At 35.8% G+C, this 13,432-nt stretch overlaps 1 protein-coding gene across 6 annotated transcripts; it reads left to right on the plus strand.

The window, feature by feature from the left end:
- The first annotated feature begins 2,621 nt into the window (after positions 1-2,621).
- Positions 2,622-12,670, plus strand: LOC113238120. Of its 6 annotated transcripts, none has more exons than XM_026474849.1 (8): positions 2,622-2,757; positions 5,759-5,875; positions 6,107-6,343; positions 8,410-8,676; positions 9,770-9,934; positions 10,687-10,920; positions 11,410-11,495; positions 12,471-12,670. In XM_026474849.1, the coding sequence occupies exons 2-7, from the start codon at positions 5,785-5,787 to the stop codon at positions 11,478-11,480; spliced, it is 1,065 nt and encodes a 354-aa protein (XP_026330634.1). In that variant the 5' UTR covers positions 2,622-2,757; positions 5,759-5,784; the 3' UTR covers positions 11,481-11,495; positions 12,471-12,670. The 6 variants fall into 6 exon arrangements, with proteins under 6 accessions (XP_026330634.1, XP_026330635.1, XP_026330636.1 ...); XM_026474850.1 differs by having other exon boundaries at positions 9,773-9,934; XM_026474851.1 differs by lacking the exon at positions 11,410-11,495.
- Positions 12,671-13,432: the final 762 nt, after the last annotated feature.

Genomic DNA, 13,432 nt, shown 5'->3' on the forward strand with positions numbered 1-13,432 from the left:
GAAAATATTTACAAAAAAACAACAAATATCAAAAACTATATCTAAAGGCGATTTAAAATAAAAAACAAATAATAATAATTCTTTATTGCACAAATAAATCACATTGAAAATTACAAGTTACAAAGGACATATACAAAGGTGAGCTTATCTCTACAAGAGATCTCTTCCGGCCAACCCTACCCGTGATGAATAAACTAACTAATAATGCTGATAAAAAGTATCTGAACAAGTAAGTAGGTCCATTTCCTACTACGCGCGAGGGAGTAATATTTTTTAATTGTTAGGTATGTGTCAGAATGGAGAACTTTTGTTATCTATCTATATCAAGCACTTTTGTGCCAATTACTGAAAAATCAGGTTTTAAAATTAATTTTTATTGACACCAATCGTTTTTTTTAAACCTATTTCATAACTTAAAAATTAAATAAATAATTTAATCAATTTATATTTCGATTTAATTTTTTAAGGTAAGGAAAATAAAATCTAGATCCTTAGGCACTTTTGATATGTGTATAATGTAATTTGTTTAGTGTCCTTTCTCTGGCGATGCCACTGCTAAAAAAAATCTTTTTTATTTTGACTACGACAATAAACATGTATGGGTATTAGGTCGGAAATAGAATTTTGTATCATCGGAACTACTTAAGCAGATGCCAAGCTATAGGGCTATTTCTGTTTTGTTGATAATGAGCCAAAATCCTATGAAACGTGATTTTTTCTGGGTGAAACACGTGGGCGCATGACGACATCGTTCAATAGATGCAAACAAGAAAGTGTACGTATAAAATTAACCTAATGCGTTTTGTACATATAAAATTTACCTAACATGTACCTTTTTATGGAATTCACCTCAATCAGCAGTCACTCGGTAAACGTGATGCTACAATAATCGTAAATATTTTGTCGGCCGTAGGGCGTAAGGTTTTGAGTTTTCAGTGTCTATGATTTCTTGCTAGCTCTGCAATTCAACACGGAAAATAACAGGCTTTTTGCGGTAGAAATAACGCACGCAGACTAGTATAGTATTAGTAGTATAGCACCTAGACTCGTAGCCCGCACTACCCTGTATCACTTGTGCCTTGGACACACACATAGACAACCACAAATTACACCTATACTCACCAGAGAAATAAATGTAGATCATACAAATATTTCTCCCGGCACCGGAATTGAACCCGGGATCTCTGCGTGGCTGTCCGGCATGGTAACCGTTCGGCCACGGAGACAGTAGATAGAGAGGTGCCACCTACCCTACTACATCGGGTTCTGCATAAGCAAGGAATTCTACTACTAATTTATGCCAACAATATAGCTTCTAAAGCTTTTAAAAAAATCAATAAACTTTTTATTTAAACTTTTAAAACAAACACTGTATCCAATGTTAACCTGACCTTGCTTATTGCAAAGTCTTGTTTATGAAAAGAGATAGTCGTAAATTACTATAATAACTCCTCACATCCGGCAATAAACTGAATATTGTGATGTTTGTAGTGATTTACTCGTATCTTATAGCGTCATCATGATATTAAAAAAAAACATCAAAACAATAATGATGTAACATCCCCAAAAGAAATTAAATTATGTTCTCTAGGAAGCTGGCTTGTTCAAGGCATTATTTGGAGCAACGTCACAATTTCAAATCTCGTAAACAAGTTAAGTAAGTTCTTAGGTGAAATTAGCAATAAAGAACTTTAAGAACACTGTGATTTTCGCCTTATACTTCCAGATCTATATTAACAATCACTTTCTAACAACCTGTTATTCACAAATTGCACATAAGAGTTTGGTTTGTAACTAAAAATTAATTATAATGAAAAAAAAACTAAACAAATATTACTCATAGTTGAGGAATCCGTAACAGTGAATCACCCGTGAACTTGGGCATCTCAGGTGCGATACGGTCCCTATTTCTGGACTATTGCAAGGCTACCTTTGACGACGCTTGGTAGAGCTATTGACGATGAGGGGAAGAGGTGCGAGGAGTGTAGGTTAACATTTTAAGCCTTAGTTCTTTTTTAAAGCAGATGTTCAGGTATTTTTTGCCGGTGGTGAAGCGAGGTCCAATGTGATTTGTGAAGCAGGAAATACTACAATGAGTTTTTTTCTATTACCTATGTTGTTGCAGTAAATTCATATTAGAATTTCAATTCGAAATGGGATATGGTATCTTATAAGTAACTTGATATGTAACATTTATGTTCTTGTAAGAAGTTGTACTACATATTTTCTAAGAAAGTCAAAGTTTCAAGTAGTAACTAGTACTTACAACTTAGAATTGAAGATGTTTGTTTAATGCTAATGAAAAGAATATGTGAATTACGAACGTCACACGTTATTTTCTAAATGTACTTTCTGACGAAAGATGTGTGCAAAACTAAAACTAAATCCGGTAGCGTAGGCATGTAAAACTGCAAAACATGAACAAGTTTTGGCGATTTTAAAGTGAACCGTCCTCGAAAAATTTGTTCGTTGCGTTTTGTCACATTTGAGTCTAAACAATTTGGTAGCGTGTTTGCGAGATATGTAAGGAAGTCAGAGATCGTGATAGAATAGTCAAGTAGCGAGAGTGTTTATTGAAAGCTCCGGGCACGTTTGGCAGTCGGGCGGGCGGGCAGCTGGGGTTTGGGCGGGGGAGGTTCGACCGAGCGACGGCCGCCCTACATCGCGCAGTGCGCGCCCGCCCCGGTCCGACACTCGACGTCGGCTCGTCAACGAAACAACACAACCACTATTATTATACGATCTATATTTTAATCGGTAAGACACCGAGTGTCACATACTAATGCTAATGTTGTAAGGGCTGTGCCAAAAGTGTCTGCATGGGTCGATCGTGCGCGCTCCGAGCACCTCGCGGGTGGTAGCGTCGTCTCTGTCTAAAGTTGCGCAACTGTATCGCTGTCTCACTCGCCACAGTTTCTAGTCAAGTCACAAGTCTAGTTTGCATTTTCGTGCGTGATTAGTCGAGATAAGCCAACCGTTTACTGGTCAGTTGAGGCCTGCAGCACGTAAGTCTGAAAACTCAAAAAGTGATTCGTTGCAAGAAATATAGTGCAGAACAAGTGAGATAAGATTTATGTAAATGTCGTAGGATTCCATTTCACATGTAATTGTCGTATCACAAATTTAAAAAATAACATAATTATATTTAATTTATATGTTTACACATTGTGATTGTTGTTTACTATAGATACAGTGTACCTATTACATTCGTCCCAAAGTTGTCGTTTTGAACAGCTACCGTGGTATAAAATTATAGTTGTTATTCTTGTCAATTTTTTGTATGAAATTATTAAATTGTGAAGTTAATAAGTAACATCTGATTTTTCAAACGTACAGTTTAAAAAAGTTTCAATTTGTATGCCACAACGATGAACTGATCGGAGTATTCTAATCTATCGAACTAAATTGTTTTGAATGAAGTCGATTCTCATTGTAGCCGTCTAACTTGTTTATCTATGATGCTAAAGAATACTTTTAAATCCGTTTCACGTATCAGATCCACCTGTGTATGACGAAGTCGAGATCCGGGAATGCCGTGAATCTGATCCGGCGCGCGCGTCTATTTCGAGCACCTCTCATCGCGCGCCAAATTTGCGATCCCGCCAAATCGACGCGCCTCTTGAGTATTTTTGTTCACGTTTCACAATCAAGTAATTTTTAATCACTGTGCTATCATATTTGTTCCGTGGTCTTTCGTTCCATGGTAATATCATATTTTTTAAATTGTATTTCCAGCTTGCGGTTCACGAATCATAGTTATAGCTAAATTGACAAACTAATTATTTACCCGTAAATTACAATTATGTGTAAAATTTTACCACTTCTTGGAATATGGACACCACCGGCAGACAAATTGAAAATTAAAAATAGATTTTCGCACATTTGTTAAAAAGTAGGTCATCAAGATAGTTTGTAATGGGGATTAGGCATAACACTTTTGACATTGGCCTTCGTTCTTGACCGTAAAAAGGATTAATCTAAGTCTATAAGTAAATAAAATTCCCGTGCACCATTAACATCTTTTCAAAAGAAGCTTTTGATCGTTAACGGAGAAGGTTGATTTACAATTATTATTATTACAATATTTGTAAGCAATCAGTTTTCAAATTCAACGAAAGTGATAGGTACCGACTAACGTAGTTCGTTTTAGTATTCCTATTTCACAGTACACTCAAATTTAAATATATTAAAATGTTACGAGAACGCCAAATTGCGTTTCACTTTTCTGTTAATTGAGGCGGTAACTAAGTACTTTGAAATCCTTGGCAGGTGTATCTAATAGATGCATGAATACTTTTTAAGTCTTATGAAAGTATTTTCGTTAATTTCTGTTAGAATTGCCTAAGTTAATAGATGATGATATTTAATTTCTTTTTGTGAAATTACTCCTCTAATTTGTTATTAATAATACAAAAATTGAACACAAAGATGACAGGACAAAAAAGATTTCTTAGTCTAGGACCTAGTCTTTGTATTAATAAATATAAAAGAAAACTTTTACTAAATAATAAAATAAAATTCAAATTTGTGCATTTACAATAGATGTTCTGAAATAATAAAACTTAAACTCGAAAGACTGTCCTACGTATTATATGTAACGGCGCGACTGATTGAATTGAAGAGGTGCATTCCAGATGTACGGCTGAAGTGGCTCCTATCTGCCTAAACGTCGATCTTAACTTGAAAAGCAGATGAATGGCGTTCTGCTCCGAAATACATCATGACGCAAATCACGTATAATCCACAATTTGTGTACATAGGGTTACTAGTCTGCGTCATTCCCGAGTAGGTAACAGAACGTAGGCGGTATCGATACTTTTCAAAACGATCGGTGTGTTTGTTTTACGTTTAGAGCAGTAAATAGTCGAAGAACGAACACGCCCCCTAAACTCCAAGTATTAAGAGTGTATTCTGAAACGTGAACAGCAAGAATTAGCTAAATATAACATAGGTAACCTCTGCGCTTTCGAATATCTGCGAAAGCAGATATTCGATTTCTCCGAAAGGATAAATGCAGAGTCTATTACATTTGACATAACGATGTAAATAAATCAATACGGAGACTACTTGCTTATAAATGTTAGTGTTATTAAATTAGTATACCTTACCTTTTTCCAGTAAACATTCTATTTAAAAAAAAGCTAAGCAAAACTGTTGAAATTTTATAAACATAAGCCATAAAAGCGATCGGTATTATGAAAAACAAATCACACCTGCGCAAAGTTAATATTAATAATTATGAACGCTTGAACGATGAACGTTTTTTGAGGTTCGTTCAGTGAAGCTCCTGAAATACTTCGAAAGTGAGTCGTAACGCCCATTAGTTTGTCATCGCTTCAGACTAGAGTTTACGTAATTACAAATTGCGGCAGGCCGCTGACTTATCACGAAACTCACACAAGGTCGCGAGAAGCTCGAAAATAGTTGGGCATTGAGCAGACATTCGTAAAAACAGCCGTTTTCAAGTTTCTCTTCGGTAGCGGCAGATTGGCTCTCGCCCAAGACCACAGACCATTCGACACGGCACCCAGCCCTGCGGTTATTTGTGGCCTGCTGCTAACGCACCGTACCGCGCGTCATTGCTCTATTTACGAGATCCGGTCATACCGTTGTATATTATTATGTCACCCGTTCATTGTTTTACAGCTAAATACTAGACTAAATAAAGATCCTGATAATCTCAGAAACACTATTGGCTCTAGTTCTATTCTACTTCCGTTTCGCCTTAAACAAATATTTGCACCCTGTTCTGTTGCAGAAACGAGCACGACATAAACTGCCAAAATGTTTAAAAATCATTTAGAAATGATTGGCAGAAATGAGACGCCATCGAAGAAAGCCAGATTTTGGCAATCCTTTGTGCGATCTCTAAAAGGTAAGCATTTTACAACTTGCCTTAAGTTCACGTAATCCACCAGGACATGGGACTTTTTCATATCGGTTCCCTGTTAAAAACTTATTCTCTACTATATTTGAACAGAAATGAACAAAAACAGCAGTTACAGGAACTACCTTTGAATTCCTTTTATCTTTAAATTCTACATCACTCCACCAACTATTTACCCTAGAACACAAGGAAGTGCTGAACAACATATTTTCTGTTCAGGATCGGAAGATATCAGGGCAGACGAGAGGTACAGGCCCACCCGTCGCAGCGTGTTCCCGGAGCTGTCGTCCACATACCCGTACACCAAGTCGATCTTTGACGACCCTATTCACGCAGCGGAGAGGATCACAGTCCCAGGCTACCGTTACTTGCCAGTGCACCGCGAAGTATACGGCTACTCCCCACGCCCCATCTACGCCCACAACTACCCCTCGTCTCTGGATCGGTACAGGCCAAGTATGTATAACAGTCTCATTTTATATTATAATCCACATTTAGGAAAATATAAAAAAAAGTATCGTATTGTACTATTGAAATAGGAACGTCAGTTTTCCTGTTGTTATCGGACAAGTGAATTCAATTGCATTTCTCGTGATTCGTTCCATACTACGTGAAAAACATTTTCTTTCACTTCTGACTCATAAATGTAACCCAAAATATTCCTACCCTACTTCATAATGTTCATTTGAAAGAAAATGTAAATTTGCCATAGGTCGATGAAGTCGTGGTGATACTTGATTGTTAATCGAAACAAGACCATAAAATTAACAATTCTCAAGTATTATTTAGCAATTGACAAACATCTCTGCAACATTAGAATAGAATTATTTATTTTTTTGCAAAAAATACACGTATTTAACCACGTAGGTAATTAAAATATGGTTAAATTAAAATGTTTATGTATTGTGGCATCTTTATTGTACAGTAAGCTTGATTGTTAATTTTCGTCATTCGCTTATGCTAATGTTACTCTTATATGCTAACTAAATTTTCAGCATACACTTACTGACATTTTGTGTTACTGTGCAAAATTATTGGCATTATTTTCTTTTAATTGTTTCAGCGTCAAAAAAGGTGTAGACCTACGGAGCCGTTTAAATTAAATTGTATTATTATGAACAACTTAATCAATTTTTACTATAATGAAATAACAAAATATTGACATTTTTATACAAAATAATAGTGTTATTTAATGGTTATTGATTTATCGCCAGCTATCACTATTCATGATATTCACGCATGGAATAGCGTGCAAAGATTATCTATTCTAAGTTTAGCTTATGAAATTACGAGCTGTTCTGCTATGTATATTTTACTTGTACTTAATTTTTTTTATAAATAAATTATAGAAATTTGCTTTTCTGTGGATCCTGTCAGAAGCTCGAAGAATTTTACGAATCGATTTAACATTACATGGAGCCACACACACTTACAGACATTTTACACAAGTAACGTTCTTGTGTTTGGTTATGGAAACCTTTAATGTTTTCTTGAAGAACAAAAATTTATTATAACAATTTATTATAAAAAATATAATAATTATTATAAAAATTTAAAACAATTTATTATATTTTAAGTGCTTTTTAGGTACATCATTTATCGGACAATAGATTCAAAATTACACAATATGAATGGAGAACATAAATTAATTTAGTTGCTATCGATGTCTTGGCTTGATATTTACCGTTGGCTGTCATTAGCTAGATTTTGCTTGCAAGTTACGTCTCATGTATTATAAATACTCATTATCTAATGTTGCATGCCATATATCATTTGATAGAAGTCACCTCTTATACCACATAACTTCACTCTACACTTGTATATCCATGGATGTTACGTCGTATTCTTTTGTAAATTTTCACAATCTTCAAGAATTTGTCAGGTGAAGCATTTTTCATTCATAACTTAATTCTATCTCCTATAATGTTTATTTAATAAATGTACTGTAACATTAACGAACCCACTTGTATCTTATTGCCATGTCAGCCCTGGAATATATAGAGGGAGGTAAGTTCTATGAAAACTACTTACTTGTTTCCCCATCATGCTATTTAAAGCTTACGCTCCGCAACGTCACTAACAATGTCATTTCGACAACATATATACTTTAGAATAGCTATTTTACGCTATACTTATTTATAATATCCCTGTTTGTGGTGTTTTAAAATAAATCCATATTATAAATGGTTCGGCGACAATTTTCTCTAAAATCGTAACTTTTACACACCCTATTAAACTATACACAAACTCCTATTCAAACCCTGCTCTAAGGATACAATGGCGGAATACAAATAACTTTTATTTTCTATTCTATCAGCTATGAGGTCTTGTCTTGTGAGAAGTTGTGTGGTCCTTCCAGAACTCTTTTGAAGTTAAGTCTGAGCCGAAATAGTACAAATATTTCATAGAATAGTTTTTAATGGTAAATATAAAAAATCCAGTAAAGAACAACGTTCAGACTTTACTTTGTCAAGCGATACATGGTACAAATTGAGTATTTAGTGTTGTATTTTGACCAACAGTCTACCATGTGCCAAGGCGCCTTCGACGAGGCGTCGATCCATTCGACGCGCATAAGGCGTGGCAAGACCATCTCGACAGGCTAGCTGCTATTGACAGGCTGTATCCATCACGTTATGGCTTGTACCTGAAAGACCGCGCGTACCCCATCACCGACTTAAGCACACCCGCCGCTCCTCTCGCTCACCTCGCCCCTCTCTCTTCTTTCGAGCCTAGGAGCCTTAAAGGCATCGAATATGAGCCCGACAACAAGCCTCACTGGGGAACAGGTAAATTTTATTGAGCATTTCATGCACGAAACCATCCACCAACGCCCGAACATGAGCAGGTCTCCTATTTCTTAGTCAATTAAATACCTGAGAAGACCAAGATAAATATTGTCGAGTTCTTAGGTTTTTTGCGATATATTGTCTTTTAAAAGATACTTGCTCATGGGCGGCTTTAGGCTAAGCTAGTTTAAGTTACTTTGGTTGATCTATTCGTATTTTACGGCAACATGGTTGAAGATCTTCTTTGGTGTCTCAAGAAGGTCGATTGTCTTTGTAATTTGCAAATCGGCAAACCATGGGTCGACTTTGGTCCACGTCGCCAACTTTTGGATATTTTTAGAAACAATGCTATCTTGATTGTCGTTGGAAATTACCAAAACAGTAACAACGTGGAATCCGTAATGCAAAAGTATATGAGGACACATTTACCTATTAAATTCAATCATAGTTGAATTTGATCAGTGTGAATATCCTCAAGTATAATTAATATTGTAGAAAATAATGCTTTCCTTGTAAAGACAAGTTCCAAAATTCAAAATTTATACCTTATGTCAATGTAAATATCTACATCCATTTGGCTCCATGTACTTTAAAGTTATTGTTAAATTCAGACACAATACATTAGAATTAAGTTATTTAAACCTTAATATTATTTATCCAATAGTACAAAATTTAAGTACATACCCACATACATAAAACTAACAACATTTTTATATTAAATTATAAAAGACCAATCCGTGTTTTGATTTAGTAGTTTAGTACCTCTCGTACTTTTGTAATATAAGTTTTTGTCAAAATTATTTTAAAATATTTTAAAATGTGAATATTTCGACATAGTAACTTCATGACGGAATATTCACTTTTCGCGACTGTTAACGGGCCAACATGCATGACATTTGTACATAATGCAAGGCACTTTCGTGATTGCAATTTCTAATATCAACCGAGCGCATTCGTTGAGAACACTACACTCTACAAAACTACTTGAATAGGCGTTTCTACTTTGGTAGAAATGATTTAGAATATCTATATTCCGAAGCACCTCGTTAGCGTGCTACCTAAGAATGGTATTGACTATAAGACTTGCGTGAAGCAGCGTGGCCGCAGAAGATATCGGACGCGATGAAAAAGGATCCCTTTTTCGCTGAAGCCGAAAAATGGGCTGACTTTGATCGGTCGCTCCGAGGGATGTCCCCAACGCCTGTGAAGCCAAGAATAAGTCCTCCGCGCGACTGCGAGGTCGCTTATGATGCCGACGGTAAGGGCAACAGACCCCAATGCTATCTGTACCTTCGTCACAACCCTCAATGGTGTAACCAATCAAACTGATGGCCAATGATAAGAGTATGAAGCGACTCTTCCGAATGAAGTCCTTTGTTCAGTATGGTACCATTTGTAAACTATTGTCACTTGGATTATCAGAAAAAACATGTCCAAGCTAATACTGTAGTTAGTGCAACTTATCCATTAAACTTGTTCTTTCATATTGACTTTAGTACACACTTTTCCATAATGCGTTTGGTGTGAATGAGAATTCGGAACTTCTTGATTCGCAAAACATTATTCTATAAATCTATTACATTAGAATCTATAATTTACGAGTGTACGTGTTCTTCTCCACAAAATATCGTATTCTCATAACAACGCATGAGGAATGTATGCTACATTAACTTAATAATTATAAGAATTTTTGAATCGTCGATTTGAAATCATTGGAACGATCTTCTTCACGTTGAATTTTAATAAAGTCGTTAATGCCATTTCAGTACCCATGGTGTGATAGCGCATCTTCAAATGTAATTCAAATTTCTTTCAACGAGTGGGAAATAATATGTCTTTGTGGGGTTTATAAAGAATTGAACATGTGGATTGTATTCGTATGGTGATCGTAATCATAATCATTGTTGTTTACCTTGTAACATTGGCTGTACTGAACGCTTAAGGCTTCATTAATGGACGAAGATGAAGTACAGAGAAGTCTGTTGTCCTACTAATGGTTGTGGCATGTAGGTCTGCCGCTGTACAACGCCGCTGGCCGTCCGTGGCGCAGACCGTGGGCTGACATTTTCAACCCAAGCTCCTCTCTACCAATTTCGGCGATCACACGGGACCCCTTCTGGTACGACTGGCCTGAGCTGAAGCCCCTCGCTCGATGGGACCGAAGCCCCTCCTACATCCGTGATTCGTACCTGTCGCCCGTGAAACGCACCTTCCTCTGGGACAAGCATCCGCTCAGGCCCTTAGGTTAGTGGGTCGCTGTAAATATGCAAAATCCGCACTTAGCACTTTGCTTTATTTGGTGACCGATCAGTGTCGTAACTATAATTATTTGGAGTGTCGTCTGATTTATTTTAAAACGCAACTTTCGACGGTTGTAGACTCCACTCCTACGACTAAGAAGTGTCACAGACGTATGTTTCGGCGATGACTGAATAACATTTGTAAAAGTTACAAGGGCTCTACTGTACATACACCGTTGGACCAAGATATATTTAGGAGATAACGTGTTGCATCAAGGAAAACGGGCGATATTAGGCGTACTTGTATTTAGTTACGGCACTGAGTAAGCTGTACAAATTAGCCTGGCATCTTCTAACCGGCACCAAATCTGTCGGCACCAACTTTCACTTGCAACTTAATACTGCTGTATGGATGATAAGAAATACCTACTAAACAACGCAATGAATCATCATTTAATATTGATATCGTCTAAATGTTATGTCTCTGCGGCAGATTTAATGATAGCGGACGCCTTCACCGTGGATGATCTAAGCAAGACATTACCGTTCATGCGTAGTCTATAAAACGCAATTTATCAGGTATCTGAAAACGACTATGCAAGGAATTGGATTGAACCCCTATCTCTTATATCTATTACGTATAACTTATTTTGTAGAATGTAGTTAATTATCATTGTAAACGTCAATCACTGTTTTCAACAACCTTAGATATTACACTTGCACGTAAAATTTTAGTATGTAATAGCATTTCGTGAAACCTACTTGTCAGCCGAGAAATCCTAGTGTTACAGGCACATCAAAATCATTCGTATAAGTAGTGATAAAGTCAAGTCAAAGAGAAGTAAATCATATTCGTGATTGTAGCTAATAATCATCAAAATCAGATTTGTCTTGTTTTAATATTTAATATGCTCACCTATTTATTTAAATAATTAAATCATGGTAAAATCATTTTGGAAGTCGCCACTGTTTGAAGATAACAACTGTAAAACAGCAATTATTATGCTCAATTATACAACGACAAGTATTGTACCTACTTGACAGTGGTTTCGGAAAAGCGGTGGTGGTTTTCTACAGACACTTTTTTTGTCTAAATCACGTGTTATATACGACTCATGTAAAGCATGACATAATGTTTATAAATATCTAGTAATAAATGTACCTACCCATCTATACTTATATACCGCTGCTTTTCAAGAATGGTGGTCCAATCGAAAATTGTGAATAGGATTTCGAGATTTTCATTGGGATGATCTACGATTTATCAACTTTCACGGCAGACACGTCTCAGTGTTTTGTAAAGCCTTGTTCGTGATAATATAGATGCTTTTGAGATTGGTCACTATTCTAGAAGGCATCGAAATAGATTTATTTTATACTTATTGTCTTAAAAAAGAAATGGGATTTTTTTTTGTGAAAATCCAGAAATATTATTTCACTTGTATTTCATAAATTGAATTAATTTCATAAACTTACACGCGTCGAACTAACTACGACATCCACTGTTTTATGTCTGCGTTCGATTTGTAGACTTACTGAATTTTTTTTTTACAGCTGCAGCTTTCTAAGGGCGAGCATCGATTGCACGTATTTTAAGTTATTATGTACAACTTTATACTTAATTTATTACAAAAATGTTACATCTAAGACTATGTTACTAAAATTTCGGTAAAATTTTAGTCAAAACGATCGACGTTGGAGTTTATTGTCAAGATCTCAAAGACTGCAAATAACATAGTCACTGCCGATAACGTCATTTGTTATAATTATATAAAACTTTTGTTTTTATTTATTACATAATATTTTTATGTATACCAAAAAACAAAAAAAATCAATAAAATCTAGAAAAACGCAGTTTTTTTAATGTACTTCCTAATTAGTTATTTTGTATAAATAGAATGACCCTTAAATTTTGTCGCATACTTTTTTTATGTATGTACTCTTACCTTATGATCTTTGCTACTATTATGTATTATATCCTTATATAACTCAGTCGATCGACATGAATTAAAATACACACTTTTATAATTAGTAAGTACATACTTTTAACCTGTTGGTTACCCAGGTTTATAATAGCCTAATAACCAAGTATATCACAAATACAGACTAATCTAGGAGACCATTGTTGTTACCGTTATTCTGAATACTTCAAAAATTTGGCACAAGGATGCTGACAGAGGAGAGACACTGAGAGCTGCCGAGAGCAGCAGACGACCACAGCTGAGAGACGTAACAATCGCGTGACCAAAACGGTAAAGAGCAAGTAGCTTACAGAGCTAAGAGCTCACATTTATCAAACATATTTATTTCATGCAATTACAATAACTTTCCAAGGCACTGTAATATCCATAAATAGGTATGACATTCAATAGCACGTAATCTCAATCATTCACAACCCAACGCCAGCCATCATCTATACAAAAAACATTACAGTACCTATTATGCCATGAGAATTGTGTTAAAACATTGAATAAGGGGCGGTTTACTGTAAGACACAGTGTATACCGTCGGCACTT

Source organism: Hyposmocoma kahamanoa, unplaced genomic scaffold (assembly GCF_003589595.1).
Source record: "Hyposmocoma kahamanoa isolate Upper Pololo Valley unplaced genomic scaffold, ASM358959v1 95, whole genome shotgun sequence".
Lineage (NCBI taxonomy): Eukaryota > Metazoa > Arthropoda > Insecta > Lepidoptera > Cosmopterigidae > Hyposmocoma > Hyposmocoma kahamanoa.

Excerpts from the sequence above, each read along its gene's own strand:
- LOC113238120 (XM_026474849.1), top strand. The coding sequence starts at position 5,785 with ATGTTTAAAAATCATTTAGAAATGATTGGCAGAAATGAGACGCCATCG. Across the intron at positions 6,344-8,409 it reads TCTGGATCGGTACAGGCCAA|TCTACCATGTGCCAAGGCGC; the intron begins GTATGTATAACA and ends TTTGACCAACAG. Across the intron at positions 9,935-10,686 it reads GGTCGCTTATGATGCCGACG|GTCTGCCGCTGTACAACGCC; the intron begins GTAAGGGCAACA and ends TGTGGCATGTAG.